The 26,285-nt window shown below is 57.0% G+C and overlaps 1 protein-coding gene across 7 annotated transcripts in view; it reads right to left on the reverse strand.

Annotated features, from left to right (window-relative positions):
- DNM2 (dynamin 2) overlaps positions 1-26,285 on the reverse strand; it is a 79,259-nt gene that overhangs the window by 15,031 nt on the left and 37,943 nt on the right. For 3 of the 7 annotated variants that reach the window (XM_046637989.1, XM_046637985.1, XM_046637983.1), the window contains exons 3-14: positions 25,401-25,550; positions 24,267-24,470; positions 21,645-21,743; positions 17,828-17,988; positions 15,271-15,413; positions 12,026-12,161; positions 10,331-10,398; positions 9,614-9,752; positions 7,418-7,504; positions 5,809-5,879; positions 2,478-2,529; positions 1,584-1,595 (exon numbers count right to left, since the gene is read on the reverse strand). In XM_046637989.1, coding sequence (XP_046493945.1) covers positions 1,584-1,595; positions 2,478-2,529; positions 5,809-5,879; positions 7,418-7,504; positions 9,614-9,752; positions 10,331-10,398; positions 12,026-12,161; positions 15,271-15,413; positions 17,828-17,988; positions 21,645-21,743; positions 24,267-24,470; positions 25,401-25,550 — 1,322 coding nt within the window. Of the gene's footprint in view, positions 1-1,583; positions 1,596-2,477; positions 2,530-5,808; positions 5,880-7,417; positions 7,505-8,471; positions 8,611-9,613; positions 9,753-10,330; positions 10,399-12,025; positions 12,162-15,270; positions 15,414-17,827; positions 17,989-21,644; positions 21,744-24,266; positions 24,471-25,400; positions 25,551-26,285 lie in introns of all 7 variants that reach the window. The other 4 variants (XM_046637986.1, XM_046637984.1, XM_046637988.1 and 1 more) reach the window with 3 other exon arrangements.

Raw genomic sequence — 26,285 nt, forward strand, 5'->3', positions numbered from 1 at the left:
TGAAAACCAGATCTGTGCCTAAGGGCACTGAGCTTAGACGGGAAGGCTGGGGGACAGAAGAGGCAGGCGGGGCCCCGGTGCTCCAGGATGCACAGCGACAGGCACACAGGCACGCTGCGGGCAGGCAGGAGGGCCACCGGGGCAGCAGGAAGCGGCACAGCTGGGCCCCCAGCAGGGGAGGCCGGCCTCCCCCCTGGGCGAGTGTCCCAGCCTGAGACCCCAGGCAGGGGTGGAAACCACGGCTGGGACACCAAGGGACCACAGCCACGCACATGGCAGGGCTGGGCTTTGTGGCCAGGGGAATACAGAATGACCAAACCTCTCAGGGTGCAGGGAGATGCAGGCCCCTGGGCTGCTAGAAGGGAGAACACTCCTCAAGTTCAAAGGGCACTGGGGATGACGCAGGGGGAAAGCAGGAACCATGGGCCCAGGGGCCGGTCATTCCTCCCGCCAGCACCCCCCGCCCCAGCAGACCCTATCCGCAACTTCTGGGCCCTGTCAGAGGACAGCCGTGGGCCACCCAGCGCCTCGGGGGCTGGCAGTGAGAACATCCTGGAGAAGGGGCTTCTGTCAGGGCTGCGGGACCAGGCTGTGCTCTCCGAGGAGGAGAGCTGGGGCTGAAGCCAGCTGCATGGAGGTGAGCCCTTGAACTGAGCTCAACTCTCAGATGCGAGCAGCCCCTGCTCCCCACAAGGTGGGGCCACCCAGAGAGAAGTTTCCTACAGCAGGGATGGCAAATACTGTTCATGTGGGGAGGAGCACGCCCATCAACGGACAGGAGCTGCCCGAGCACCGTGAGAATTCCGGGCACAGAGGGACAAGGATGCTGGGATCAATTAGTGATGTCTGCCACTGGTAAAGGAGAAGGGAAGGGGAAAGTGGAACAGAATGACCTAATCAGTCATCATATCTGCCACAGAGGCAGCAGAGAGTGGCAGCATCCGGGAGTGAGTTCCCTAACCAATTTGTCATGTCTGTCATGGGTATAGGAAAGGTGTTACATGCAGAGCTCTCCCGTGGAAAAAAAAAATTCCTTGATCAGTTAGTCACGTCTGCCACAGAATGGGGAGTGGCTGCATGCTCAGAGAAGAGTGCCAGGATTGATTAGCCATGTCTGCCATGGGCACAGGACAGGCGAGAGGCACAAGGGAAAGCGAGCTGGATCAATTAGCAATGTCTGCCGTGAGCACAGGCGGGGAAAATTTCTGCATGGTGATGTCTGCATTGGAGACAAATTGGTGGCAGTGGCAAGAACAAGTTCCAGCAGGGCTTGAGCAAAATTTTCCCTGGCCGGGGATGTGAGGAGAGGGAGGTGGGGGGTGTTAGCTGAGTATTTGCCAACCCTGACCTACAGGAAACTAGGTCACTCTGTCAGGAATGGGCCGCATGGGAGGTTAGTATCTGTCAGTCTGCTTATGCCCAGGCACAAGCCATGCCCAGCATGGGACGCAGCACGGGGTTTCCAGTTAGCTTGACTTTTAGTTGTTCTGTTAATCTGGGGGGTAGGGAACGTTACGGGGTGGCGGGGTCTCCACCACCACTAAGCTGTCTACCATTTGCTACCACGCTAGGTGGGTACTTACCAAGATCTCCCCCTTTGAAATGCAAAGTTAGGATTGTGGGTAAATCAAAGAGGAGCAGGCGGAGGAAAAGAGACGTAAGGGACGTGAGGGGACAGAGAAAAAGCAGAGGCACAAAAATGGGAGGAGAGAAGAGCAGGGGGAAAAAACAGCAAAAGAAAAAAAATTACATGCTATTAATTATATTCATGGTGTTAATATTTAATTCATTATCATCTCCCGAAACAAAAAAGCAACAACGTATGTATTACCTATGGCAAGCGCAAAATAACCATGCAGGGGCTGCGTCCTTCGTTTCTAGAGGGCTCTAGGATCGTGCGAGCTGAACAGCAGGGCCCCCGCCCCCACCCGACGGGGAGAGGCAGGGACGCTGGCAAGAATATTTGCAGAGATGACGTGTTTTCTTACAGAAAAATCACAGGCACCTACTGCTGGCATATATAAGGCTGCTCGTGTTTCACGAGGCCTCTGGCGGGGGCATGACATCAGGGAAGAAAACTCTTTGCGTGGCTCTGGCTTTCTCCAGGTTTGGGGCTCACAGCACCCCCAAGCCCCCCAGAAGTGCCTGTTGCCACACAGCCTCCACCTGGCCCCTTCCCACAGGCTCCGAGTCTCTGGGGCCAGGACCCCATTTGGCTGCAGAAACCACGGGGGCTCAAGCTGCACCCCTGCTGAGGTTCACGTTCTAACTGTCAGACTGGGCAGGCAGAGGGGTGAAATCCGCTCCGTGGCCCTGCCAGAGCTTCGGCTCAAAGACGGGTTTCCTGGAACCTCCAAACCCGAGGGGCCTCGAGAGGCTGGGGCGTGGGGAGCCGGCGGGGCATTGCGCTGGGCTCAGGGTCCCTCCGTGCCCTCCCGCCCCCAGGGTGGAGCTGCGGGCCCTGCAGGGGGCGCTACCTGGTTGGGGATGGCCCTCTTCTTGTTCAGCTGCGTGCTCCTCTGCTGGGCGCTGAAACCAAAGCACAGAGAGGGCTCATGCGGCGAGACACCGGGAGGGACAAGGAGCAAGCGGCCCTCGAGGCCCAGATGGGGGTTCTGTCCCTCAGGGGCCCGAGTGACCAGCTACGGGCAGAGGTGGAGAGAAGCTGCCTGCACACACAGGCCTGCCCCAGGGAAACAGCTCAGGCTCATGGAACAAGCAGAGGTATCGAGTCAAACGGAGGCTTCCAGGCCCTGATCTTGGCCGCTCCTGAGGGTGCCAGCCAATCCCAGGGGTCAGTGATCCTGGGGCCTCCAAGAGGGGGCAGGATTTCCAGGTAGCTGGAAGGCTGCCCCGGCGGCTGCAGGGCAACCTGGGTGCCAGGCTGTTTGTGGGGAAGACTTGAGGCTTTTTCCCGCTCTCCTCCTATCCCTGACCCCGGCACCAGGTGCTAAGTGGCTCTGACCACGGGGTCGTCAGACCCGGGAGAACAGACGTGGGACAGCTGCTCGCCATGAAAACACCATGGCCTCATCTGGGATGGCTCCTGACCCAATGCTGAGGACACTCAAGGTAAACAGGGCGTGTTTCTACAAGCTCTGTTATTTGTCTAGTCCTGATCTCTTTTCTTCTCATCTATCCTGTTTCCTAGCTACGCACATGAAGGCCACGTATTTTGTACGAGGCACCTACAACCTCCCTTGTTCGTCCTAATGTATTTTCTACTATCTCCACCTGCAAACGACTGGTGTCTCCTGGGACTCAGACGTCCTATTTTCTTTTCTTGTCGTATTGCATTAGATGGAACTTTCGGAACAATAGGAAAAGGCAAACCACTTTGTTTACTCCTTTACTGACTGCTTCTGGGGACTTACTGTTGGATACGGTAGTGTGTGTGTGTGTGTGCACGCGCCTGTGCGCATGTGTAAGGAAGCAGGCTTCTGGTGTGTGTGTGTGTGTGTGTTAAGGAAGCAGGCTTCTGTTCCTGGATCAGTAAAGGCTGGAACATTAAGAATGGAGGCAGAATTTACCCTACGGTTTCCCCAACATTCACTGATTTCAGGGCTTTTTCCCCGGGCCCTGTTTTCCGTGTTTAGCGGCAGTGAGAAGCACCCCAGAACAGCAAAGCTCAGGAAGGAGTGTGGTCAACAGTGTCTGAAGCAGACAGGACCAAACTACGCCACACACAGCGATGGCTGGGTGCTGCTGACATCCTAGGGGCTTCCTGGCTCCCACCCTCACTGGGCAGCCCACATGGCTATCCCTGCCCTTGCCTGGATCCTATGGGGGATTTCCTGCTGCCTGGCGGGGGCAGTCCTGGGTCCTCCCCGGCCTGCAGGGCCCTCCTGGGATGAGCCTGGCCTCGTGCCTCCACCATGCCGCTCTCCCATACTCCTCAGCCTTCCTTCTGCCTCCACCGCTCTCTGGGGTCCTCGCCTGTCACCTGGCTGACACGACTTCCCCAGGAAGGTCTCTCCAGGCCACATCCCTCGATCCCTTCTCACAGACCCGCACCTACCCTCCTTTCCAAGTCTCATCTTTGTGACAATCTGCTCAACGACAACGTGTCCGCCACCTCTGGGCTCTGAAGGGGCAGGGCCCAAGGCTGGCTTGTTCAGTGTCCCGGTCCAAAGGTTCCATGGCTATTTGGAGGGCCCCTGGACGTCCCCCCAGGGCTGAGGCCTCAGCTTGTACCTGGGCCGGGTGGAGCCTGGCACCTGGGGCCCCGCCCCCAGTCAGGGCGCCCCGCTCACACACCAGGGAGAAGGCACACAGCAGGCAATACCCACCCGGTCACCAGCTGCTCAGTATAGTAACAGCTGGGGGAGGTGGGAAGGCCCAGGAGTCCAGAGGAAAGAGTGGAGTGGTCAAAGGAAAAACAGGAGAGATTGTGAGAAGGAACTGCGGATGAAGTGTGAGAAGCAGAGACATCGCCGTGAGGAAAACAGCAGTGAACCAAAGAGGGGCCCGGCGTTCTCAGCCCACGCACACCCGGCTGTGGGGGACAGGAGAGTGGGGCGTGGGGGCCCAGGCTCTGAGAAGCCCGCCTGAGGGGCGGCCCGTGGCAAGGAGCCTCCCCCTCCCCTGACGAGAGAGCCCAGCCGGGGCCCTGGCCTCAACTGGGCTGGGGGGGGGAACTCCTGATCATGCCCCCATTCGCTCGCTCACTCACTCACTCATTCATTCATTCATTCATTCATTCCACTCACCTACCAAGCGTTCATTCATTCATTCATTCATTCCACTCACCTACCAAGCGTTCATTCATTCATTCATTCATTCCACTCACCTACCAAGCGCCCAGCACAGAACAGGTGCTTAACCAACCGTGTTGGTGCACTGATAAATGTTCCACTCCGGTAACGACTTAACCCAGCAGAGACCCCCGATAGAAAGACTCCCTTGCCCCAGCCTGCCAGCCCAACACTGGGCTCTAGCAGGTTCCACCTCAAGGAAGGCAGTCCCAAGGCCAGGCCACAAGGCCGCCCTCTGGACCCCCACAGGCCTGCCCAGCCCCCGCCCCAGCACTAACCACTCCGAACCTTAACCGCCGGGGTGCACGCCTGTCCCTGGCACGGGGCCTTCCTGTGAGCTGGGGACCCAGGTGAGCGCCGGCTCACTGTGTCGGGGCAGGGAAGGCGCACCAGGAGTATGTGCTCACTAAGCACCAGGAAGCTGGCGCCGACGATCTGTGATTCTATGGGGCTCAGGCAAGAAGGCCTCTGTGAGTGGGCAGGACAATCTGTGTGACACCCAAGACCTCTGCGGGGAGGGGCCGATGGAAGTGGGCAGTGGGCCATGCCAGAGACCACTAGCACTTCTGCCTACATCCTCCGAAGTCTGAGCTCCCTGCTCTGGCCCTCCTCTGGGGCTTTGGAAGGTTCCGGTTTTAACCTACAGTGCACGGATGGAAGCCATGGAGATCCGGCGGCACTTCCCAAAGAGGAGCCCTGGAGCCCTAAGCCCGCGAGGCGCTCTGTGAGAGGCCAAGTGTGTGCAGGGGGCTCTGGGAAAATGAAAGCTCTGAGAAGTCCTGCAGGGAAGGAGGCGCCAGATGCAGGCTAGCCTCGCCCTTTGCCCATGAGTGTGATACAGGACTGCACTTGTCTCCTTAAACCAAGCACTGGGGAGGGGGCCACTACTGGCCCAGGAAAGCTTCCAGAACTCTCCGATGGCTCCATGCCTCACCCCGGGACCCCTGACAGGGAGCCCCCCAGGCCGCTGAGGGAATCCCAACTGGACTGCCTCCCTCGGGGCCTGGTGGCCACCGGGGCTGCCCCGCCAGCCGCGGTCCCGAAATGCACATACTTGGCGAATCCGATGAAGTCCTCGTGGTTCGTGTTGATGTAAGACTGCTCGATGTCGATCAGGAGAAGAATCTGGGGAGCAGAGATCGGCGTGAGGAGCGAGCGAGCGGGGCAGGGAGGGGGAGCCCGGGCCCATGCTGCGTCCCAGGCAGGGAACAGACGCCACCCCACCCCCCCACGCACCCTGGGGGCATCTGTGGGGATCATGGGGGCTTCCAGACATCAGGGCTTCCCAAGGAGGGGAGACTGGGTCCACCGAGCAGAGCCGGCAGCCCGGCATGCTGGTCACGGGCATGGCCAGTGCCCAGCTGTGTGACCCCAGGCCTCGTGTCACCGAGCTGTGGAATGGGGCAACGAGAGGTCCGACTGGAAAGGGTCAAATAATTCCCACTAGGTAACATGTTTATAGAGCTGTGCCTGGCAGGTATTACTGCCTCATTAAAATGGCAAAGGCAACTTGGCCTGGCAAGGACAGGAAAATGAAACACACACACACACACACAAGCCAGCTGGGATGTCATTCAGATACAGGACAGGCCTCTAAATGGCGCGCTGCCCCTTCTGGTCACCTCACTGTGCCTCTGAGCCCTCAAGCATCAGAGGTTCCGGCACCCGGACCCTGTGGGGTTGACAAAATAGCAGGTGCTCCGTCTGTGGGAGCTTTATGAGGTCCAGGTCTTGTTGTCCCGGAGCCCGCAACCAAGCTTGGCGGTGTGGATGGGGGCCAGCAGGGGCTGCGGTGTGGACGGAGGGGACAGAGCATTCCAGCCAACGACAACAATGTGAACTGGAATCTCTCGAGCTTTCGAGAAAACGACCAGGCGATGGAAGCTATGAGGGCAGGAGGCACAGGCTGACTGGGGGACCTTCCGAAGGTCAAATGAGCTGCTTCCTTCTCGTCAATGTCAAGGGGAGAGGGACCGTTCCAAACAGGATGACACCACAACAAACAGAACACATCGGCTTGTTTGGATTCTTGTTTGAGCCAACAGCCGCCCAGAGACCACAGCGGACAGCCGGGGACAAGTGACTCGGAGCAGGTGTGGGCCGTGTGAAGGTGGAGCGATGGCCCTGGGCTTGGCAGGTGACAAGTGAGACTGGCGCTGTGGCTGCACAGGGGCGTCCCACCCTCTGCCCCTGTGTGTGCTCAGACAGTCTGTACAAGAAAATGTTAAAACACAAAAGCATCCCAAACGTGCTTCGGCGGGCAGAGGGATAAAGAAGTTGGGGTCCACGGTATGTGGACCGCCACTCAGTGGTCAGAGCCATGAACCAGCACACAGCCCAACAGGGAGGACTCCCCAGGGCATGACGCCGCGTGACGGAGGTCAGAATCAAGAGGCCACAAACCGCAGGAGACCATTCCCAGAACATTCTGGAAAAGGCAAAACTGTAGGGCCAAGAGCAGCTCAGTGGGTGCCAGGGCCTGGGGGCTGGGAAAGGACTGACAACAACGAGGACAAAGGACTGGAATTGTAGGGGTGATGAATGTTCTGTGTCTTGACTGAAGAGGGGGTTACGTCACTGAACCTGTTTGTCAAGACTCCAAAACTGTACACTTGAGATTTATGTGCGGAAATGAAACGTGAACATTAAAACAAAGGCCCTACCTGGTCCTTGGTCCTCCCCTCCCGTTCCCGGATGTAAGTGGTGACAATTCGCTCCGTCTCCTCTCGCAACCGGGGGTAGGAGCTGAGCTGGGGGGAAAGCAGAGTGGCAGCAGCGTTGGCTGGGTCCCCACGGCCTGGGAAGCCACGTGAAGCACACAGAGGATGCAGGGGGAGAGGGTGACGTGGGGTGGGCCCACCGAGGCCCCACCTCCTCCTGTCTCAGAGCTGCTCCAGCTGGGAGACGAGGGGGCCAGTGGGGGCTGGTGGGCCGGAGTGAGCGATGGGGGCCCAGGCATGAGTGCAGACGCTTTCCGTGGATGCGATGATCGCAGGTGGAAGGTGCAGAGAAAGCGGGTGGCGTGTGTGCTGCCCGGCGGGGAGGCCAGCCCCTGCCCGCCCAGCGCTGGGTGACAGCGAGGACACGAGGTGTAATGAGAGCCATGGGGTCATGGGGCGAGGGTCCTCGCAAGCGCATCGCGCCTGCTCTAGGGTGACGGGGCAGCATCTGGGCATCTACCTCGGAGGGACCCCCTCGCGGGAAACTCTTCCCCCATCATTTCATCTGTGGACTCCACTCCTCCAGCACCCCCAGTGCGTCAGCCTTTGCAGCCACAACAAACCAAATGCACAGTTTGGGGTACATCCCTGAGTTGCAGGAAATTGTGCAGAGTCAAAATCCACCGGGGAAAGCGTCTCACGTGCCCCGTGACAGCAGATCACGCAGGTCTGCACGCTGCGTGACGTGATGGTGACGGGTTGGAAGCCCCTTCTCGAAGGGGTCCAGGAAAGGGTGCTGACTCTCAGCCCCACTGCCTGTGTAGCTAACACATTGGTGACACCAGAGGCCTCCCAGCCCCGCCAGCAAAGGTGGGATATGCGGGCAGGACCACTTTCTCCGTTTCGCCTGCGGATGTAAAGTGGCAATGTCGCTAAATGACAACCGGCCCACGGAAGGGGGTCCGGGCGAGGCAGTGTCCCAGATGCGCAGGTGAAGACTAACGGAGGGAGGGGACGGCGGACAGGTGCGTGGGTGGAAGAACGAAGCCTCCGTTACCTTCTCGGCACACTTTTTAATGACCGTGGCCAGCTCTGAGACCACGAGGTCAACACACTTCAAACTCGGCTCTTTGAGTTTTACAATCTGTTTTTTCACAATGGCTTCAAAGGCCATGTCGGGGGTGAAGAGCCCCGTCCTGGGTCGGGTGGAGGGCGGGATGAGGTAGGAGGACACCCAGGGACAGTGCAGGCCACACGCGTGGGACGGCAGGCAGAGAGAGAGAAGAAACGAGAGTCAGCTGGTTAGTGGCATGCATGAGGAGCCTGGCCCGCATTTGCCCCACAAGCTGCTTCGGATCAGAGGCGTCCTGGGCCCGGGGGGCCTGGTGTGGGGTTTCAGGATAGACGTGCTGTGGGTCGCTGTCATCGGACGGACGGCTAAGGGGGTGCGGGGGCCCTGAAATGTCACATCTGTGACACTGGGTTTGAAAACGCTCATCTCCAATCCATCTGGGGTTTTGTCCCCCTCCCTTTTCCATTCGAAGAAGCTTAAGAAGCAAATGTGGGCTTTGCCAGACTGCGAAGGGGAGGCTCAAGCAGCAGCCCCCTGCCTCGGAAGGCCGCCCAGAGCCCCGCGGCTGAGGGCGCGCAAGCAGACCGCCCAGCGGGAGGCGCCTCAGCTGCTTGGCCAGAGGTGGACGGCAGCGGCCCGTGAACACTGTCACCCAGGGGTCGTGACCTAGAAGATCTGAGGACGGGCTGCCTGGCAGGACGGCAGGGGAGCCGCCTGAGCCAAGACGCCTTTGTCCACGTGGCACCCAGGACAGACAAGTGGTGGCATTTGTCAAGAAGGGGTGACAGCCAGAGAGGTTCTGGGAGTTCGGCCTCCAGCAGCTGACGCGGGGTCCCCCTCTGCTTCCCAGAAGGCAGCAAAGCGACAGCCCAACGAAACCCCCACTTCCATGGACACATGCTAGGCTCGGCATCAGGGCCCCAGGGAGCCCTGCCCAGCAGTCTGGCGAGTTCTGGAGGCCTGGCACCCCTGGCCTCTGGGCAGAGGCCACGTTCTTGGAAACTGAGGCAGTGTGGGGGGAAAGGCACCAGCGGGCACAGGCTGAGGCAGCCCCCTGGGAGCCTGATACCAAACCCCTGTCCCCCGATTCCACAAGGCCAGGAGTCCCCCTGCCGAGGGTCCAATACCTTACTGGTACACTGCCTAACTGTATTGATTAGCTCCTGGATAACCAGGTCGACACATTTCAGACAGGGCTCTTTCAGCTTGACGACCTGCTTTTTCACAATGGCCTCGAATGCCAAGTCCGGGGTGAACAGCCCGGTCCTAAAAGCATCCGTACCCAGGGGCGGGGGAGATAAGTCAGAGAGAAACACAGCAAGGTCAGCATCTCCAAGGCGTGGGCTGGGCCCCGAGAGCGAGCCAAGGGCATGCAGGGCTGGCACTGGCCGCCTGCGTCCCCTGCCTGGAAAGCCCAGGGGGAGCTGAGGACCCCGTGGCGAGGCGAGGCTGGATGGGACCGACCACATTTGGTGGAACATGGAGCGGACCCAGGAGGCTCACGGCGGGCCCGGGATGGGGGCAAATGCTGGCTTCCTGTGATCGTGACTCGGCTCGGGCTCCCTCCGACCCCCCCAGGGCAAACACGCAAGGAGGCTTTAGCTGACCACGGAATCAGGGCACATGCCAACCGCCTGGGTGGTTTAACCAACTTTTAACCCAAGGGCAGTGGACAGCCCCGTGGCAATGACAGTCCACACGGGATGGAGCATGGTGCCCTCACTGGCCCCTGGAGACCCACAGGGAGAGACTGAAAGCCACCCAGAAGCCGCCTCAAGGCCTCACAATCAGGGGCCCCCGAGGCTTGGGGGGGGCTAGGGCACGGCCCTCCCCACGGAACCTGCCTGACTCCGTGGATGTTCTTGATGGCGTAGCTGATCTCCCGTCGCAAGTCCTTCTCGTCGAACTCCATCTGAGGACAGACAGACGGACGCATGCAGGGAGAGCCTGGGGCCGCCCCACAACACGTCTGTGTTTGGGGACTGTCACCTCCTGCGGGCAGTTTGGGTTCACGTGACAGAATATTTAATGGGTCAAAAAATTTAAAAATCTTAAAACCCAGTTCCAGCAAGGATGCTGTGAAACTCACACTCTGGCTCTCTTGGAGGGAACATGAATTCCCATTACTTGTGACGGGCTGCCTGGCAGTGCAAATTAAGCACCTCCCAAAACATACCTATACTGTCATCTGGTAGCTCAAATGAGCTAGAAATTTCTCTCGAGGGAGAGATAAAGAATGAGCTACAATCAGAACTCTTCACAACAGCTGAAACATGTGACAACAGCCCAAATGTTTCAACAAAGGGAGACTGGTTAAATGATAGGACATCCAGAAAACAGGATGTCGCTTGGCCATTAACAATGCAGGGAATGGGGGCCAGCCCCAAGACGTAGCAGTTAAGTTTGTGCAAGCCGCTTCGGTGGCCCAGGGTTTACAGGTTCGGATCCTGGGTGCGGACCTACACACCGCTCCTCAAGCCATGCTGTGGTAGGCGTCCCACATAGAAAGTAGAGGAAGATGGGCATGGATGTGAGCTCAGGGCCAGTCTTCCCCAGCAAAAGTGAGGAGGATTGGTGGCAGATATTAGCTCAGGGCTGATCCTCCTCAAAAAAACCCAAAAAACACAGGAAATGTGTATTACTAGTTTGGAAAGATGGCCACCATGTGAAAAAAGCAGGGTACAAATACATTTATGTGCACACGAGAATGGGCGAACATACGTGCTGTGTGTGTGCGGGGCGCTTAGCCATCTGCAGAGAAAAAGCTCTGAAAGGACTCACGTCCAGAGCTGAGGGCATTGTCTGTGGGCATTAGGATGATGGCTGTTTCCTCCGTTTAGCTTTTGTTCTTTTATGAAAAAGAATTTTACTGGTTTTTATAAAGAGGGTATGTGCTTGCTATAAAAAGTCTAAACTTCAGGGGCTGGCCCCGTGGCCGAGTGGTTGAGTTCGCGCGCTGCGCTGCAGGCAGCCCAGTGTTTCGTTAGTTCGAATCCTGGGCGCGGACATGGCACTGCTCATCAGGCCACGCTGAGGCGGCGTCCCACGTGCCACAACTAGAAGAACCCACAACGAAGAATACACAACTATGTACCGGGGGGCTTTGGGGAGAAAAAGGAAAAAATAAAATCTTTAAAAAAAAAAAAAAAAGTCTAAACTTCAAGCAATTAAAAAAAGAGAGAAATCTCAAATCCCAGGGCCTGGAGCTGACATTTTTGCGAACATCCTTGTGGATCTGTCTTTTGCAAAGATGCACATCTAGAAACGCGTGTATGATTTCATACGAAGGATGTTACGAATGTCTATACGTCATGTTGGACGTGCTGGCTTCGTAATCCGCTTTTTTCCCTTCAACAACATGCTGGGGGCACTTCCCACGTGAATTTACCTATATTTTCTATATATTTTGCAAAGAACGTGTACTGGTCTCAGTCAAAGGAAAGAAATGGGCCTGTGCCCACAGTCCTGCCTGTTGGGGGAGGACCCCTTGGGCCTGGAGGGGGAGCCTGGGGCCACGGGAGGCCTGGCCGCGGCGCTACCTTCACCAGCTCGAAGGGAAAGCGCTCGTGGAAGATGCGATTGATCCGGGCGCCACCAGAGAGCTCCAGCGTGTCCACTTGGTCTCCGGAGCCCTCAATCCGCTTTTCGAAGTCCACCCCGAACTGCTGGACCATCCTGCAAGGAGAAGGAGAATCCGCACGTCAGAGCGGAGCTTCCCATAGCCCGGGAAGCAAGGCCCGAGTTGAGCCACGCCGACTTCCCTCCTCATTTTTCAGCAGCAAGATCTACATGGGGGTCAAAATAAAGAAAGAAAATACAGGAGCCGCCACCGCCAAGCACTTGCCACCCGCCGGGCCTGCTCTCTAGGCCCATCACGATGACTCCTTCATCGAACTGAGGGGCAGAGAAATTACTCCCACTTCTTGGATGACAAGAGCCAGCGGTGGGGGCCCCAGCTTGGCACCTGCGGCCCTGAGGCTTGGCCTGGCCCAGTGGGACCACGGGGTGACAAGACAGCCCCCTCACAGTTCAGGTGGCTTCCGCTGGTTCCCGCCACCTCCCAGCCTGCTCAGGTGGGGCCTCCGGCACTGACGAGCCGGGAGGCCTGGGACAGGTGGCTTTGTCCTGAGCCTCAGTTTCTTCATCTGCAAAGTGGGTGGCCCTAACAGCGCCGCCACACAGGGTCATTGTGAGGACTCACGGGCTTTCTAGGTTTCGTCAGCTCTAAGAAGGCATCCATCCTCAAGGCGCTAAGATCAGTCCATGCTCCCACAAGAAAAAAGGCTGCCAATTAATGGTAGTTCAGTTAAAACGTTTGAATTCAGCGAAGTTGAAATGTTCTTTTTTTAAAGCGCTCACGTAATTGACGAAATGTGGTAACGGCACATGTGGCCCCTTGGAACCCAGCTCAGCCCTTAAAAAGTGTCTCTAAATGTTACTGATCATGACTGTGATGACATGAGCAGTGGAAAACGAAAGCGTTGATGAGCGTTTCGGTTCTCTCCATTTCTAATCGCTGCCCTCAGTCCCCGGTGCTGTCTACCTTAATCACTTCCTCACTGCCGCCCCAAGTCTGTCATCTCCTCCAGTACTGCGTGGAGCTTCCCCTGAAGGGGAGCTGCGCCAGTCAGGCGTGGCCCTGCTGGGCCTGCAGCGTGGGACCCACGGAGCCCCCGCACAGGGAAGGCCTGCTCCTCTGGGCAAAGGTGGCTGATGCCCACAGGCTGCTGGGGTGGCCGGGCTCAGCCACAGACACACAGGGTCCTCCCCAAGCCACTGGGGAGGAGGTGGCACGAACAGCGTGTCCCAGACCCCAGGAAGCCCTTGGCCCACATGAAACGGATGGTGTGCAGACTAGATTTCTTTCCTGGAGACACACAAAGGCCTATGTTGATGCCACACCTGCAGTGGGGGCCTCGAATGGTGAGCCAGACCGGGGCCAAGGCTGGAAAAGGCACAGGCAAGGACAGACAGCAGAGCAGCAGAGCGGTTTGGGACCAGGATGGAGACCCTGGGCCACGTGCCGCCAGCCTTAGAAGGGAAGGACGCAGGGCGCGTGGGCACCAGCCTCCTGGGGCCCTGGGTCCCAGCTCCGCTCGCAGAGCATCCTCACCGATGGTCCCGGGTTGAACTGTGTCCCCCAAAATTCTGTCAATGTCCTCACCTCTGGCATTGCAGACGTAATTAGTTAAGAAAAGGTCAGACTGGATGGAGGAGGGTGGCCCCAGGTCAATGTGACTGGTGTCCCTTAGAACAAGGGGCAATCTGGACACACACAAAGGGGGAATGCCACACGAAGAGGAAGGCAGCGACGGGGAACACCTCAGACTGCCAGGACACCACCACAAGCCCGCGGAAGGAGCAGACCCTGCCGACACCCTGACCTCGGACTGCTAGTGGACAGACTGAGGGACAATCCATTTCTGCTGCTCACACTATGTCACAGCAGCCACAGCAGGTGCAGAAATGCCCGCAGGTCCCCTGTGGGTGTTGGGTCACGTGACTAACCCAGGGGCTCGGCCAGGCGGCCCGGGAGATGGAAGGCTCTGGATGCCGCTGTAATAAGGGCACGAGAGCAGAACCGGGGAGAGTGTGATGTCAGTGTTCCCACGCCCTTGTCAGGCAAGACCGCGAAGACGGCAACTGGGGCGCAGAGGAGCGAGGCACTGAGGGCCTCGGCCGACCTGGCACCACGTGAAGGGCACTGCTTTTATCCTAAAGGCCGAACGAGAAGTCACGCCACCAGCCATTCAGGGGAAGGCGGGAGCAGGGCCCTCAGCTTGCCTGCGTGGCCTGCACGCTGCAGAGGACCCAGGGCCCGCAGAGAAGATGCTGAGGAGGCAGGCCCAGCCCCACTGGGGGCCGCAGAGGACAGCAGCGCCCCTTCACTGTGATGGCAAAACCCCGTCCCTCCGGTGTGCCCCTGGGAGGGGTCTCCCACCATCAGCCATATGAGCTGCCAGCGTTTCCCCAGCCCACCCTAGGCAAGCCCTTCAGTGCCCAGCATCCCTTGCAGGCCAGAAAGCGGGGGTCCAGAGGCAGGAGGAGCGCCGAGAGGCCCTGGGATTGTGCGGCACACCCGTTCCCCACCACCCAGCTGGGTGGCAAGCACCAACCCAGAGTCAGGAGCAAGACTCCAGGAGACCCAGCGGACACAGCCGACACAGGGCCGGCTCCCATCCCCGCCCCCCGTGTCTGTCCTCCTCGCAGCAGCCAGAGGGCGCCCAGGAGCACCCGAGTCAGGCCAGGTCCCTCCTCTGCTCAGAACCCTCCATGGCTCCCATCTCACTCAAGAGCAAAACCAAAACCTGCCTCCGGCTATGGTCCACAGGGCCCTGCACACTCTGCCCTGTCCCCTCCCTGCCCTCACCTCCTTCTCTCCTCTCGTTCACTCCTATCCAGCCATCTCTTCCAACATGCCGCAGGGCCTTTGCATGGCCAGGCCCCATCCCCCAGGATTCTGCATGGCTCCTCCCTTCCCGCAGCGTCCCTTCCTGATCACCCTATTTTAACTGGCACCTCCACGCCCACCCAGCACTCTCTAGCCCCCCCCACTTTGATAGTTCGCCCTTTAACACACCCTACATTTTCTTCCTGACTTTTTTCCTGTCCCGTCCCTGCTGGCTGGCCTTTCTGAGCACAGGGGGCAGGGATGGGCAGCTGTTCCCAGTGCTCAGGACAGGGCCTGGCGCACAGGAGGAGCGAAGGGATGGAAGAGCGAAGGGACGGCGGAGCGGGGACCAGCGCGCAGCAGAGGCCTGGGCACCCGGCTGGGGACACGTACTGCAGGAGCGCCTTGGTCTTGCGCGTGGGGTCATCGGGCCGGAAGTTCTTGTACTCCTCCACCTCCTTCTCCAGGGACAGCAGCTGGCTCTGCAGCTTGCTGCGCAGTGTCGGCAGGGACTCCCGGATGTGGTTGGTCAGTTGCTGCGGGAGAGAGGCCAGAGGTCAGAGGTCAGAGGGCAGCTCTGGGAAGGGGCAGGCCTGCTCTGCCCAGTGAGGGCGCACAGGCCTCGAGGTCCCGAGCCCAGCACACCCCAGGCTCGAGGGAAAGCCACAGAAACAGCCCGCAGGAGCCACACTGGCACAGGGGCGGCCTCGGCAGGGCAGACCCATCGCGGTGTCCACGTCATGGGCACACGCAACTGGGGGCAGCGGCTGGTGTGTGAGGAGGAGGGGGGAGGCAGACAGACAGCATCAGCCTCCTGGCCCCGAGACTCTCGAAGCAGCTCAGGTTCGGATCCTGGGCACAGACATGGCACCACTCGCTGGGCCATGCTGAAGTGGCGTCCCACATGACACAACTAGAGGGACCCACAACTAAAAGTATACAACTGTGTACTGGGGGGCTTTGGGGAGAAAAAGGAAAAATAAAATCTTTGGGGAAAAAAAAAGAGAGAGAGACAGAAAGAGAAGGAAAGCACAAGACAGAAGCCACAAAATCACTAACACCCCAAAAGAGAAAAGCAGGCATTGCTGCCATCGTCAGCCTGGGGATGAGGCGGGAAGGAGGCCCACACTCCCGCACGGATCTGACGGTCCCCCAACATCCTGTGTGACCCAGCAGGTCTCAGGGTGGGGGGCTCGGCTCTGGCCTCCACTGGCACCCAGAGCACTGGAGTCGCCCCGGCTCCTGGAGGCACCACGAGGGGAGGCCAGGCCCCCAGGAGGCCCTGCCGCCTGCAGGGAGCTCCACTCCCCCCAGCCCAGGCAGCCCCACTTCCTCCTCGGGCCCTCCCACAGGACACTTCCTTCCCTCCTCCGCCTCCCACTCTGTGCTGGCTCTCTTCGCGGCCCTGGGCCCCACCGACTGCTTGAGCCAGCGTTATCTGGTGACCTGGACTGAGTCTGTCCCCCTGATTAGAGATATGCAGGGACAGGGCCCTGCTCTCCTGATGCCACTGTGTCCCCAAGGCGTGCATGAAGGCAAGACTCTCAGACTGTTGCTCTGAGGCCCTGCCACCATCCAGGAACTACCCTAAAGCATGGAGGGGGGAATGCCTTGCAACCCCGGTCACTTCAGACAGGCAAACCAGGACAGCTCCTAAGGACGGCCACTGCCTGTGACTGTGTGGCCACATAATCCCACATCGGGGCTCTGCTCCCCAGAGAAACTGGCACATACACACAACGGGGTTAGCCAGATGAGGGCCTGGGTGCCCAGGGACTCCTACACAGCCAGGAAAAGGAGTGGGGAGGGCCCTCTGGCACATAGACGGAGCTCCAGGAGAGACTGCTGAGCTCCTGTGACTACGTCATCATTTATGCTAAGAAAGGGAGAGGGGCCAGCCCGGTGGCGCAGCGGTTAAGTGCACATGTTCCGCTTCTGGGCAGCCTGGGGTTTGCCAGTTCAGATCCCAGGTGTGGACATGGCACCGCTTGGCAAGCCATGCTATGGTAGGTGTCCCATATATAAAGTAGACAAAGATGGGCACGGATGTTAGCTCAGGGCCAGGTTTCCTCAGCAAAAAGAGGAGGATGCTGGTGGCAGATATTAGCTCAGGGCTGATCTTCCTCAAAAAAAAAAAAAGAAAAAGAAAAAAGGATGCTTTCCTTCTGCCAGAAAATTCAAAAAAAAATCTAAAAAACAACAAGAAAAGAAAGGGAGAAAGGGGAGTCTGGAAAGTCCTTTTTGCTTTTACGGGCAGAATGAAACTCAGCGTGACTAACAGTGGTGCCCTGTGGGTTGGGGCACGGGGCAGGGGACGGTGCTTGACTCTTTGCTTTTTAAAACTGGTTTGGTTTATGAACGCTGGGAATACGTTACCGATAGAAAAAGGACGATGGGAAGACAACGAACTCCCGGAGCTGCTGGCATTTGAGACGAGCTGCGTCTCAGGCAGCACGCGCTCTGAGCACCCAGCAGACACCTGCCCCAGGGGGTAGGGACGGTGACGATTCGTGACTGACGGACAAGGGGAGGCTGGGCTCCTGGCCAAGGGCCAGCTGAGCAGAGGCTGGGCCGGGCTTTTGGACCCAAGAGGGTCAGGCTCCAAAGTCCTCCCACTTAGCTGCTGTCTAGTGCCGCCAGCTACCCTACCCTGGTTCAGGCCAGGCATTCGGAATCCAGGTCACCAACCTCAGGAACCATACGCAAACTTCTGGGTATGTGATTAAATAATTATAATAGTAATTAAAGTAACAGTAATAAATAATAGCGATGGTAATAATAGTACTGGCACCAACTTATTGAACACCCTCTTTACCAGGCCCTGAATCAAATGTGGATTGAACTCATTTTGCTAACACAAGAGCTGCTCTGGACCAAGGCCAGCACCATTGTGGAGGGCAGCTATTGTGCAGTGCACAGCCTGTGCAACTGCACAAAACCCTGGCCATACCTGATTCAGAGTCTTCTGCAGATGCGGGGTGCCCATGCGGTCAGCCATGTGCCGATAGGCTGGGTGGGAGAGGAAGAACTTCCTCTCAGCCGCCAGTGCCGCACGGATGTCCTTCTTGCCCTCGATGTCCTTCTGGCTGCGGTTCACCACGCCAATGTAGCCTGTGGGGAGAGAGGGTCGGGATGGGCCAGTGTCGGGCAAGCCACGGCGCCTGGCGCCCACTGCGGACCAGGCACAGGGCTGGGCAGGGTGCAGGCGTGGACATGGATCCTGTCCCCACAGCCTGGGTCACGAGCTGTACGCATTACTCAGAGACAACACAGAGGACGCAAACGCAGACGGCGATGCCAAAGAGCAACGTCCACGTTGGGAGAAAGGAGAGATTACATCCGGCCTGGTGTGAGGAGGGGACAGAGCAGAGCTCTGGGCAAGAGGAGATCCAAAAGCTGAGCTTTAGGGGCTGGCCCGGTGGCACAGCGGTTAAGTTCACGTGCTCCACTTTGGTGGCCTGGGGTTCGCCGGTTCAGATCCCGGGTGCAGACAGGGCTGCTCGTCAAGCCATGCTGTGGCAGGCGTCCCACATATAGAGAAGAGGAAGATGGGCACGGATGTTAGCTCAGGGCCAGTCTTCCTCAGGAAAAAAAAACCAAAAAACGAAAAAAACAACTTTAAAGATAGGTAAGAAAAAAATCTCAAAAGGAAGGGCAATAGGGGCCAGCTCATCTTGCCCAGTACTGACAGCTACTGTCAAGCTCTCATATTTGAAGTTTGGGTATCCTGGGGCATGTGGGTCCAGAGAGATGAATGGAACAGAATGCAAAGTCCCAAACCACGCCCAGTGGCAGGCGGGAAGGACCGGTGAACACTTCACATTCAACAGGAGACAAACTGGGTTATCCCACAGTCGCTGCTGGCAACGAAACGAAGTTGGGGGCCCCCCAAAGTTAATTCTCGAGGGGTCACAGGTTTACACAGAAAACAAGGCACTACAGAAGTACCTGAAGAAAGCCCGGGTGAGTTTTAAAAATGCTTGTATCTGGGTTAAAATTTTCTGAAGGAAACAAAGGAACGGTTAACCGTGAGGACATGAGAAGCAGGGCCTGAGGGTGGGGGGCTGCCTAATGACAGCCGTGGGGGAAAGTGTGAAATGTTTTTTAAACACGCAAAACAATTTTTAGGATAAAAGCACTAGTCTGAAGAAGATTTGCAGTATTTGGTGATAAAGGAATTGGGAGAGGAGAAGGGGAGGGGGCAGTGTTCAAAAAGCCAGTAGAGCCAGAAGGCCCTGAGCGTGGACACGAGGCACCCAGCGTAGGAATGGGGACCCTGGGAAATAAGAACTTCGCCCAGTGGCTGACGCATGGCAAGTGCTCAGAAAACAGATGTGGTTCCTGTTGTTCATATAATTAGCACCTGCCTGCCCTTTTCCTGGCAAGTCTGGTGCTGATATGATTGTTTTTCATCCTCTTCATATCTATCATTATGTCTTTTTTTTGTTTTTTTTTTGCTGAGGAAGATTCGCCCTGAGCTAACATCTGCTGCTAATCCTCCTCTTTTTGCTGAGGAAGACTGGCCCTGAACTAACATCTGTGCCCATCTTCCTCTACTTTATATGTGGGAACGCCTACCACAGCATGGCTTGATGAGCAGTGTGTAGGTCCGTGCCTAGGATCCAAACTGGCGAATCCTGGGCTGCCGAAGCGGAGCACACGAACTTGACCGCTACGCCACGGGGCTGGCCCCTCGTTATGTCCATCACCAGTATCACAGGGAGCAGAAGGAAACAGCAGGGGAGGGAAAGGCAAATGGTTTGGGGTTTCCTTTAAAGGTGAAAGAGTTTTGTGTCTTTTGTAAACCAAGAAAAGGGCTCCAGCTGGCGGGATTCTGAAAGTCACAGGGCGAGAGGAGAAACCAAGGACAAGAGAATGTGAGGTCCTAAGACGGGAGCAAGCGCAATGGCACAGAGAGAGGAAGAGCCGGCTTTCCCGGAAACAGGAAGGCAGAGGAGGGGGACGGTAACAGCGAGTGGAGAGGAAGGAAGCTGAGGCGCTCTGTGCCATCGGGACACTCGGGTGGCAATGCTGAGCCCAGCTTGTGTCCCTCAGGGTCTAAGATGAGGGCCTAAGACGAGTGCAAGGGACCATAGGGTCAGGGTGGCTGGGGAGGGCTTGGGGACGGCAGGGTCTGCTCCCCTCTGTAGCACCGACCCTTCCTTCTTAAACCTCTGACACGATTTGCTCTTTACCCCCTGATCCTCACAGCCAAACAGGTTTTGGGGTTCTGCCCCAACCATGCATCTCTCCTGATCAGGGCCACCTCTCACCACGGGATGGCCCAGCAGCGTGGGGGGAAGGTGGTAACCAGGGTCTGAATGCTTTCCCCATGGCTAGCCCAGACATCGACAAGGGCACCCTGGGAGCAAAAAAAAGATCTAAATGGTGCCAGCAAGGTGTAAGGGCCAGAAGGTGCCCACAGTGGACAGCTGATCCCAGACGGAAGGGACAAGAAAAGAAACGGAAGCAATCAGGAAATAAATGGCTTTAAAAAAAGCAAATAAAAACCTAGATGGACATTCAACACGGCACCACAGAGAAAAACGGGAACCAACCTAAGTGTCCAACAAATGGGGATCAAGTAGCAGCCCATGCACGCCATATAAGGGACTCCACAGGACCTTCAGATGTCACCTTGAAGAAGGTTTACCTGTCACGGGGAAGCGTTCTGATATTCTAGTGAAACGGAAAAGCAGGTCAGACAGCAGCAGGTGCTGGAGAGCTGGCGTTCAAAACCAGCTCCGCCACTTGTGAGTTCTCTGAGCGGGGCCTCAGTCTCCTCCTCCATCAAATGGGGATGAGAAGAGAGCCACTGGGTTGGACTGTGATCAGGATTAAACGGGCTCTTACACATCAGGAGCACAGAACAGTGCCTGGTACAAAGCAGACACTCACTCAATGTTTATTCTCACTTTTTGAAAAGAAAAATATTTAGGCTACTCTTGTCAGGAGACCTGAATGTGCACGCGAACCGGAGCCTGCTCAGGCCTCCGTCCAGATCCGGCGATCCGTTTACAGGGATCCACCACTGGCCAAACCCTGAATGGGGGCCTGGTCTGGTTTCTTCCACAAATAAATGGTATAGAAGGAAACGAAGGAGCTGTGAGGGGAGTGGTTTGGACAGAAATGTAGGTATTGGAGACGAGGCCTGGGATTTGTTCTATAATCCCCCAAGAAGAAAACACCACCAGGATGGGAGGTCACGTGGGCGTTCAGGATCAGCCATTTGTTGGTAAGCACCGAGGCTGGGTCCACGGGGGCCCCTCGCATTGTTCCCTCTACCTTCCAGAAGGTTTGAAAAGCTTCATACCAGAAAACAAGTAAGAAAATTAGTGCAAGTTACAAATCCCAGAGAACCTTCTGGAAGGAGGGCCACCAAGTATTAAGCAGTGGTTCTCTGGGGGAAGCGAGGCGGATTCTAGTTTCTTCTTTCTATGTATTTGTTTTCTGATGTTCCAAACGTGAGCAGGTGTGAACTGCGTAACTGAAAACCAAATAAACACAAATCAGAAGAGAAAGACACACAGTTCACTAAGAGGGAAAGTGAGAGGATGCGAGCGGAGCAGGGAAGCCGTCACTTCTGGGCGGGGGGGAAGCGGGGACGGTGACCGTGTGGGAGCACTGGCCGGGCTTCAGGAACGACAAAAACAAAAATATTCTTCTCAAAATATGCCGCTCAAGTCCACCCACCAAGAGTTGCTGCCTCCCTGGCCTGCGTCCCCCAGGCTGCCCCTCCCGTCCCAGGGTCCCAACCCCCTCCGCACCTCTCCTCAGGGGCAGCAGCTTGTTCTCCAGGATGTCCCTGGCGTCGGTGCCTTCATCCATCAGGTCCAGCTTGGTGATGACGCCGATGGTCCGCAGGCCTGAAAGAGCCCAGAGGTCAGAGGGCGCCGCCAGGAAGGAGCGTGGGCCGGTGGCCCCAGGACACCTGGGCCAACTGGGACCCCACGTCAAGGCTGTGTGGCCTGGGACAAGCCAGCACGGCACCTGCCTGGACCCTGGTCTCCCTTGGGGGCCTGTCCATGAGGATAAACCTGGTGCATGGCAAACATTCCATCAAGAGATGCTGCCACTGTCACTGTCATTCGAATGACCTGGAATAGCATCTTGCTGCTGTGGCGTCAGGAGAAAACCTCACGGAGCCCGGATCCTGGGCATCCTGCACACTCTTGAGCTGCGTGCAAAACCCCAACATGACACACACACTTGTGGCGACTGTGTCTAACGTCACCTTTCACCTGAGTGACCAAAATTCCACTCTGGAAACCAGCCCATCAAAGTCAACCTCTCCCCAGGCGCCCTCCCAGCAAAGCCATGCAGCTGCAGATCCACGGCTTCTGCGGGGTTGAGGGCCGCCGTGTGCGTGTGTGTGACACAAAGGGGACAGAGGGAGGCCCAGGGAGACCTCTGGGGGGCACCAAGGTGGGCAGCTCTGCCCCCTCCAGGCCCCTGCCGTGAGTGTGAGCTGGCCTCACCGTTGCGGAGCGCACGGGAGCCACAGCTCTAAACACCACGACGCTGGGGTGGGGTAGGAAGGGGACAAGCAGGGGGCAGAGGGACGTGCCTGGGGAGGGGGCCTAGGGGTTTGGACTCTGCTGGGAATGTCCGATCTCACCGGAGCATTCTTCATGAAAGACGAGACGCAACTCTGCTTTTTAAGAACAAAGACAAGACAGGAGTGGGCCGCCCGGGGCGTGGCCATGCCCCTAGGTCCTTATGGTCACAGACAAACACACGTTACAGAAAAATAAAAAAAGATCACCCCTTTATTGAAAATGTGAACAAACTCTGAAAGAATATTTGCCAAAAGTGGCCACTAGAACCTCTGTGGGCAGAGGGGCTGTCATTTTTAGGTTCTATGTTTTACATTGGTGACAAATATTTGGGGGCAATGATCGGGAATACTTTTGAACGCAGAAAAATACTTTTTTTAAGAAAGAACACCAGCATCGAGTTCACGCGCGGTGCTTAACTCTACTCACTCGGCTTTTCTCACTGCCTGATCAAGCCTCTGCAATCTGTCACGGTTACACCCCATTTCACGGGACCGGCCTGGGGGGCAGGGAGGCAGTTGGGGCTGTGGGCAGGGGTAACCCCTCCCGGGAAAGCGCACCTGGGATGACCCTGGGGAGGAGCTGGCACAGCCTGTTGGCTGCAGGACAAAGATGCTTGGTGCACAGCCCGGGGCTCTGAGGACCTCACGGGAAAGGGCCACCAGCAGCCACCCTGTGCCAACTGTCCCCAGGCCTGAGCTGGGGCTGGAAATGGGGTGCGTGAACCACAGAGCTCCCTCCAGCTCCCTCCAAACCACTCTGGAATCAGGCAGTTGGAGCACATTTGGCAGAATGTATTTTCACGTGTGTGATACTCTGCCAAACCTGCACCGCGCCCCACGGCAGCCCACAGGCCTCGCTGACCGGCCTGGCCCCCGCTGCTCTCCCCTCAGCTCGCTCTGCTCCAGCCACACCATGCCGGTGTCCTTGCTGTGTCTTGGGCACCTCAGGCCCAAATCCCACCCAGCCTATTTAGCATCCACTGTCCATTTTCCTGGATTTTGCCTCCTTTCCTCATTCCGGTCTTGCCTCAAATCTCACATCTTCAGAGGCCCTTGACCCCCTCCCACAGCAGTCACTCTAAAGGGCTCTGTTTTCCTCCAGCGCTTACCTCTCCCTGAAATTACCCCACTTCCTTATGTCCTTGTTGGATTCTGTCTCCCTCACTGGCATATCAGCTTCCCAGTGGCAGGGACTCTGTCAATTTTGTCCCCTGCAGGGTTCCCAAGGCCAAAACAGAGGCCGGCACACAGCAGGTACTTAACTGACATTTCCTGAATAAACAGCCACTGGAAAAGTTTGACCAGGAATGCCCTGAGCCAGAGATGCCACAGTCCCCACTACTCCCTATTGTCCCAACTTGCTTCATTCGCTTGTCACTCTTTCTCCTTCCCTGCCCGGCCCCTGAGCTGTTATGGAGATCTCTCCAGACTGCTCAACAGCTCTACAGGCTGGGCTTGCTGCTCCCGTTTCAACAGAGGGCGGGCCAAGAAGTGGGGAGGGTAATAAGTAACTTCTGGAGGCGGGATCTGGACTCACACCTGTGCCCCGAGAGGGCTGGCCTCTTCCTGGTCCCCTAGACTAGGTTCCTGCACAGGCAAAGTGGGGGCCACCGTGCCTGAGGAGGAATGTCCAACTGCCACACAACAGCCTCCTGGGGGACGCCCTCTGGCACTGTCAGCCCTCCTGGCAAAGCTGTGTCCCAGGAGGACTTCTCCCAGAGAGGCCACATGCAGAAGAAAGCCAGCATGACTTGGAATCAGGGACGCTGAGCAAGCTGCAATGCCCGACGTGCCCACAAGGGGGCACCGCTGCGCAGGGCCCGGCGGTTACCTTGGGGGTCGACCTCCTTGGCCAGTTTGAGGGCGTCTGAGTTGGCCAGGTCCATGTTGGCAGGGGTGACGGCCAGGATGAGGCTGCTCTCCCGGCTGATGAACTGGAGGATCATGTCCTTGATCTGGTACTCGATGTCTGGGGGCTGGTCCCCCACAGGTACCTTGGTGATGCCCGGGAGATCGATGAGGGTCAGGTTCAACACTGGGAGGGAATCAGAGGGCAAGGCCGTCAGGGCCGGGGTAGTGGAGGGGAGGCCCGCACAGCCCGCAGACCAAGCTCAGCCCCCAAGTGCGGGGGAGGGGCTTGGGCAGGCCTCAGGACATTTGCACCTGCAGACCGCAATCACTCTAAATGGCTAAATAAACCTCAGCCCCTCCATGCAGCCAATACTAAGGAGCCACTAAACTTGCTTTAAAATGATGATACTCTGATAAGAAATATACTCTGAGATGCATTCATACAAAAAAGAGGCACAAACCATTTTTATATTATGCTCCAATTTGAGTCAAAGTGGTGAAACATACATACATGATCTACACATGTATGTATTCATAACTGCTTATCTATGCATTATATGTTATTTGCAGAACTTAAAATATATTTGCAATGTGTGCAGCCAGGTAGGGTTTTGCTGTATATTCTTTCGTAATTTTTTAATGTGAGCCAAAGATAGGCATCATTTATTCACAGACAAATTTTAAAACTCATCACAAGGGGGCCCTATTGAGGAGTTGAGAGTCTGCTGGAATATTCCCCAAGTGCTATCTGAGTTAGCCATCTGTGCCTCTAGGCCAGAGGCCGTCCACGGCTGCAGGCTGCTCTGTTGAAATGATGTGGTTTTAAAATCAGGATATTTTGCAGAGAAGGCTGGCTTCCTGGCTCCTCTCGAGGAACTGGAAGACCTGGCTGTCTTGGGCTGTGTCACTATGTAGCCACCATCACCCAGGAGTCAAGCGGGGGCTGCCCCTTTCAGAGGAGCATACAGTTGCACTTTGCCCCAGTCCCCACCACTCCCAACAGTCTTGCTGGCAGGCTGTTATTATTTGTGAGCATGAGGCCGACCCAAGCCCTGAGAGGTCCAGTCAGCTCTCCTTTGCCCCAGACATGACGGGTCGCGCCTGTGCCGCCTACCGTGTGGCGAGTAGACCCGCAAGTTGATGGGCACTGGGGAGATGCCTTTGTTGGTCCCCGTGACCCTGTCGGTCTCTGCTTCGATCTCCTGTCGGACTTCATCAAAGTCTGTAAACTTTTTGGACTTGCAGTGCAAAAACTCGGCATATTCTGAAACGAGGAGAAAGATGCTCAATGAGAAAGAACAGGCTCACAGCGGGTGGGGAGCAGACGGCCTTCTGGGACAGGCGCTTGGTCGAGCAGAGTGAGGAAGCTGTCACGGTCGCTCCAGGAATCTGGGGAGCAAGAGATTCCTTCTCGTGACAAGTACTAGGGGCGCTCCAGACCTCGGGGATCCCAAAGGGAACGAACTGGCTAAGATCCCCATGGAATGGATACTCTCCAGAAGCATTTTACAAAACGACATGTCGTGACATATTGTGAATCCAAAAACATATCAACAGGTGAGTGTGACTAGCACTTATTCTTTGTTTTGTTTTGTTTTTTTGAGGAAGATTAGCCCAGAGCTAACTACTGCCAGTCCTCCTCTTTTTGCTGAGGAAGCCTGGCTCTGAGCTAACATCCGTGCCCATCTTCCTCTACTTTATACGTGGGACGCCTACCACAGCATGGCTTGCCAAGCGGTGACATGTCCGCACCCAGGATCCGAACCGGTGAACCCCGGGCCGCCTAAGCAGAACGTGCGAACTTAACTGCTGCACCACTGGGCCGGCCCTATTCTTTGTTTTTGATGAACAGAATACAAGAGGAAACATCAGCATCCATCACCCACTGCGTGTGTGACGTCCGCTGGATGAAGCTTCTGCAATGGTGTTTGTCATACATGAGACTGAGGCCTGGGTCTGAGGGACAACCGCCCTCGCTGTGGGTCATGGTCAAAAGACA

Source organism: Equus quagga, chromosome 14 (assembly GCF_021613505.1).
Source record: "Equus quagga isolate Etosha38 chromosome 14, UCLA_HA_Equagga_1.0, whole genome shotgun sequence".
NCBI classification, from domain to species: Eukaryota; Metazoa; Chordata; class Mammalia; order Perissodactyla; family Equidae; genus Equus; species Equus quagga.